General features: G+C 27.7%; 1 protein-coding gene across 1 annotated transcript; it reads right to left on the bottom strand.

Moving 5' to 3' along the window:
• Positions 1-237: 237 nt before the first annotated feature.
• On the bottom strand, positions 238-4,815 carry LOC112705328 ((-)-germacrene D synthase-like). The gene is made up of 7 exons (XM_025756161.2): positions 4,675-4,815; positions 3,234-3,513; positions 2,755-3,130; positions 2,266-2,484; positions 1,979-2,123; positions 1,638-1,883; positions 238-608 (listed from the first exon to the last, which is right to left on the bottom strand). Exons 1-7 carry the CDS (start codon positions 4,807-4,809, stop codon positions 312-314), a joined length of 1,698 nt encoding a protein of 565 aa, XP_025611946.2. The 5' UTR covers positions 4,810-4,815; the 3' UTR covers positions 238-311.
• Positions 4,816-5,016: the final 201 nt, after the last annotated feature.

The raw sequence follows: 5,016 nt of genomic DNA, 5'->3' as shown, positions 1-5,016 counted from the left end.
GGTAATTAAACACCAAGTTCAGTCTTTAATTATTACAAACTGCAAACAGATTAAAATAGACAAAAGAAGACATAAGCAGAATGCAAACAACTAACAGAGGGAAATTAAACAACATACATATAATTATTAGAAGACTAATTAATTAAGACCGAATAACACTTGAAACGTAACATTATTTATCTAAGCTTTCGGCAGTTCTCCTCGTCCGTATTAAGGATCATATAACACACCAGGCCAATAGAGAAAGCCAACTTTAATTTTGTCCCACACACATATATATATATATATATATAACAGAACATTTATGCATGCTAGATGATGATGGGATCCAGAAGGAAAGCCGCGACGTGATCTTTTAGAAGTTCATTGTTTGTGTATTTATCCTCGAAGTTTTCATAAGCCAACTCACTTGCACGTGCCAAGTTAAGAATGCAGTTAATCACAGGCTTTGGAATAATGTCATGTGAGTTCAGGCACTCTTCATTTATATCCTTCCAACAATCACTTATTTCCTTGGAAATGAAATTGTAGGCCTCTTCCTGTGAAATGCCATATTGTTTCATGCAACATTCAACTGCAGATGCAACATGCTTTCTTTCCTGCTCGACCTACAAATTAAAGAGTGCATGTCACATCCAAAAGTTGAATAACTCACTTATCATGTATCTATATATATTTTGGGTTAAACAAAACAGAGCGCTCATGTAATATTGGTTAAAATAAATATACATTTAGGGAAAAAAAATAAGACTCAGAAAAAAAAAAAAAAGCAATTTACCTTAGTAACTAAAGTCTTGCTCATGCGTAATATACAATTATTTATATATTTTAAAATATGTAACTTATGACATAATTTATATCTTCTAAAATTTGAAATATATAGTTCGATATCCTAAATTTATCAAATGGTGCATAAATGACATTATTGCACTCAAATTTTTTTCTTCGAAATTATTACATATTTTATTAACAAGAATATCACATGCCACTAGAAATGGATGTTGTCAATTATTTTTCAATTATTTGGTAAAATTTGATCTTTCATATTATATTTTTTAAATGAGACAAAAAAACGTGAAAGAATGTATCAAATGATAAAAGATTACACTTTACAAAATAATTAAAGAGGAAAAATCAAATTTCATTCTTCCAAAAACTAATGAAAAAAATATATAAATAATTATATTTTTAATACACCCCTCACGTAAAAGTGTTTTTTTTTAGTTTTTGCATGAATTTTAGATATATGCAAAAATTCACATAAATTTAAAAGAAACTCTTACGAAAAGGGATATGTTATTTATATAATTATTTAAGTATCTTTTCCTATAATTTTAAACGTTTGAAAGAAGTGATTTTATGAAAAAAAATCTCTTAAGAATAATAGTTTTTAAAAAACAATGATAAAATCTCCTATATTATTAACTATGCTAGATGTATATTAAAATAAACCATCAAAATAGAATACATCATGTTAAAATATAAAATACTCATTAAAAATAAGTTAAACTACACATATTTTTGTACACAAATATACAGTGACTGATTTGGTAACTGATTTTAGTATGCAAATAATATTTTTGTTTTATTAATGATTTTAAATTGAATAAAATAAATTTATTAAGAATGATTTCCACCTTATGTAAGGATAAGTCATTTCCAAGTCTGATAATAAGTGAAACGGCATTTATGATTTTGGGATTACTGAAGTTCCAATCAAGCATCTCTTTGGTAGCAAAGTCTTTCATAACAATAAAGGTTGTTAGCATAAGAGGGCATATACTCGTTTGAACTCCGTTAACCTTGTACTCATCGTATGTTGGAATATGTTGCTCATGACACCATTTTGCTTCAATTAAGAAGGCTTGTGCCAATGTAGATATCTGCATTAATAATAATAATAATAATAATAATAATAATAATAATAATAATAATAATGTAATTATTTAAATTAATGAATGAATTAAGTAGAGCCTACAGCTTGTTTAACATTTTCCAACACGAAGCTTGATCTTCCACTCTCTGTAGTCAGTGACACTATATCGACAAAGAATTCTTCTACAAATGTATTAAAAACCACTTTGAAGCACTCTGGTAGAGGAGCAATGTAATTAATATCCCATCTCATGAAAATAGAAAATAAATAAATAAACTTTATGTTTGGGTGAAATAATTAATAATGAGATTGGCCTAATCTTATTATATGGGAAAAGTTTGGTAAATAATATAAAATTGGTGGTTAAAGAGAATAGAGATCAAATGAACCTTTTGATTGCCTCAGTCAAGAGTTGAAGCTCTTCAAACGTGCCAAAGACATCATAAGTATCATCAAGAAGAGATATACATACAAGCAATTTGACTAATATCAATCTCCAAGTACTATATTTTGGCTCAGAAGCTATGCATACTACCCCAAAGAATAACTCAACCACCCTATCTCTAGCATAAGTAACCTTTGTCGCAAAGCCTGTTTTTTTGCACCACCTGATGAATCAAATAACCAATACAGGTCAATATACAAATAAAATGCCCCTAAATCTTGAATCTTTATGTTCTGTTTTTAGAACATGTGCTTTAGTTAATTTTGGCTTGTATTTCCTCTTCTTTTTTTTTTTTTTTCCTTTGGGTTTTCTGTGAAAGATTTTAACGACGTTCTATTTAAATGTATCGAGCATTAGTACATCTCATAATTAAAAACTAAAAATACTTCTTCACTTTGATTTCAATAAATTTGTGAGTGATAATACGATTTACCTGGTGATATTACCAATTTCTTTTTGATGTAGACTTTGTAGCATATTGAAATCTAATTTCGCAAGAGCGAGAAGAACTTTGTCATGGGAAGGATTTTCTTCGTAAAATGACATATATGACCTTGCTCGTATCCTTGAAAATGTCTTGTGAAGAGGCAGCCTTAAGCTTTGATTGATTTGGTCAGCAAGAGATGGATTCAATTGATTGATCATGGACTTAAGTTTATTGTATGTGAATTCATGTGCTTCCTCTAATATATCTTCTCCATGAACCCTTAATTGTGCAGCTTCATACAAGCTCCACATTCCTTCAACATCTTGAACAACAATTATTTCATCGAATTCTCCCTTTTTATTCTTGAATTTGTTGAAAACATCTGTATAACTCACATATACTAACTAATGTGAATCTATTAATAATTGGTATGGATTTTTTTAATGTAATTATATATAAGATAAAAAAAATAGTTCTATACATACCTGATGAAATGTAATATCCTTTTTGTCGCAGCAGACGAAAAAATAATGCAGTAAAGTGAAGGTTACGTTCTTCTATAGCAAGACTATTGTTGGTAAAATTATTATGGATTTGAACTAATATTTCATCGATTTCATCTTCAAAATGAGAAGATATACTCAAGCATTGAATTGAATCAATTAAGCTTAGTTTTTGTAAGATATTGCTGTCATTAGAAGACAAATTCATTTTCACTTTCTCCTTATGCATTTGAACTTCTTGTTTCATGGTTTCACTGACTTCCTGCAAATGCTTTCAGTTTAATATTTAACTCAAAAGAAAGAAAAATCAGCAAATTAGAATATGTTATTTGTCTCTATATATGATCAACTTAATCTAGAGTTGTCATGATGCAACTTTTTTTTACTGTTGTGGGATAATAAAAAAGATTGAACTCTAAAATTTTTTTATCATAGAAGATTTGATATTATATCATAATACTATTTCACTTCAAATTTTAAACAAATAAGAGAATAACTTAAATTATTATATTTTAACAAAATTATTATATGATAATTTGTTGAAAAACTTATCAGTTTGATGTATTCTATTTCAGAGAATGCATGCTAGGTAAACAATGATTATTTTGAACAACATGAACAACCACCAATCAAATAGAGATACATTACATCCTAATTTAATGCTACTAATTTAAATTTACTCTTTTAACCTTATTAATTCACATTATTCACACATTGTTCAAAAACGTTGTTGGTTACCTATACTTTTCCATTTCTTAAATAAAATCTGATACAAATCAAACTGGTAAATAATGATTTATTTTTCGGTTATTTATATAATTTTTCAATTTGGTTAATAAATAAACTTTTAAGTTTTCAAAATTAAAAGTTAATATAAAAGTTCCATTTTTAAAACTATATCGTCCTAGTCATCGAAAAAAGAAGACTGGCTTGATAAGGAACGTATCCAGAGATCGCATAAAGGAAAGATCAAAATTTAGAAATCATATTTGAAATCAAAAGAAAAAAAAGGGAAAAAAAGTAGTATTACTCGATAAATGTTATAATATGCTAGTAGTTTTATCGATACCATACATGCTTATTAAGTTATTTTTTTAATTACTAATATAGAAATTAATAAATTTGTATTGACTTCATATTAGATGAAATTTGCTTTTCAGTAATGAGTTAACTTCAATGAAGTTATATATTATTTTTGTTGTTATGAAAAAAATAAAGTAAACGATTGAAGTTGTGCCATTTTAATATAATAAGTAAGGAAGAGTTTTTATTTGTTTGATAAGCATTTTGAGTCTCTTACATAGAAATAATCAGATAGATACTATCTCTATTTTGAATATACTAATAATTCAAAAAGATACTACGATAATATATGTATAACAACAATATTCATATTTCATCGTACAAAAAATAAATAAGATACCAAAGATTTAGAATCAGCATATTTCAAGAAAGTATTTTGCCAAATGCTAGGAGCAAAATTTGCAGAGCATCGCTTTGAGTTAGATGGGATGTGTGGAATCGAAGTCATCACTGGAACCGAAGCTGAAAAAGACATGGTGGTTTCTTGATATGTATGGTATTGAGCAATGGACAATGTTGAGTTAAGAACAAATCACTATATAGATGTGATTTCTAACGTGTCCTTCACTAATTAGAGGGTTTAATACCCTCCATTGTTGGCAACAAAACATTGGTTAAAATGTTAAATTTTGCTTTCACATTAAATTTCATATCAACATCGGCAACAATTTACTGTGCTACC

The sequence above is a fragment of the Arachis hypogaea genome, chromosome 8 (assembly GCF_003086295.3).
Source record: "Arachis hypogaea cultivar Tifrunner chromosome 8, arahy.Tifrunner.gnm2.J5K5, whole genome shotgun sequence".
Taxonomy (NCBI): domain Eukaryota; kingdom Viridiplantae; phylum Streptophyta; class Magnoliopsida; order Fabales; family Fabaceae; genus Arachis; species Arachis hypogaea.
The sequence above is the reverse complement of the archived record's forward strand: the minus strand, read 5'-3'. Positions and strand labels throughout refer to the sequence as shown.

Excerpts from the sequence above, each read along its gene's own strand:
- LOC112705328 (XM_025756161.2), bottom strand. The coding sequence starts at position 4,809 with ATGTCTTTTTCAGCTTCGGTTCCAGTGATGACTTCGATTCCACACATC. Across the intron at positions 3,514-4,674 it reads ATGCTGATTCTAAATCTTTG|GAAGTCAGTGAAACCATGAA; the intron begins GTATCTTATTTA and ends AAGCATTTGCAG. Across the intron at positions 2,124-2,265 it reads TTGACTGAGGCAATCAAAAG|ATGGGATATTAATTACATTG; the intron begins GTTCATTTGATC and ends TATTTTCATGAG.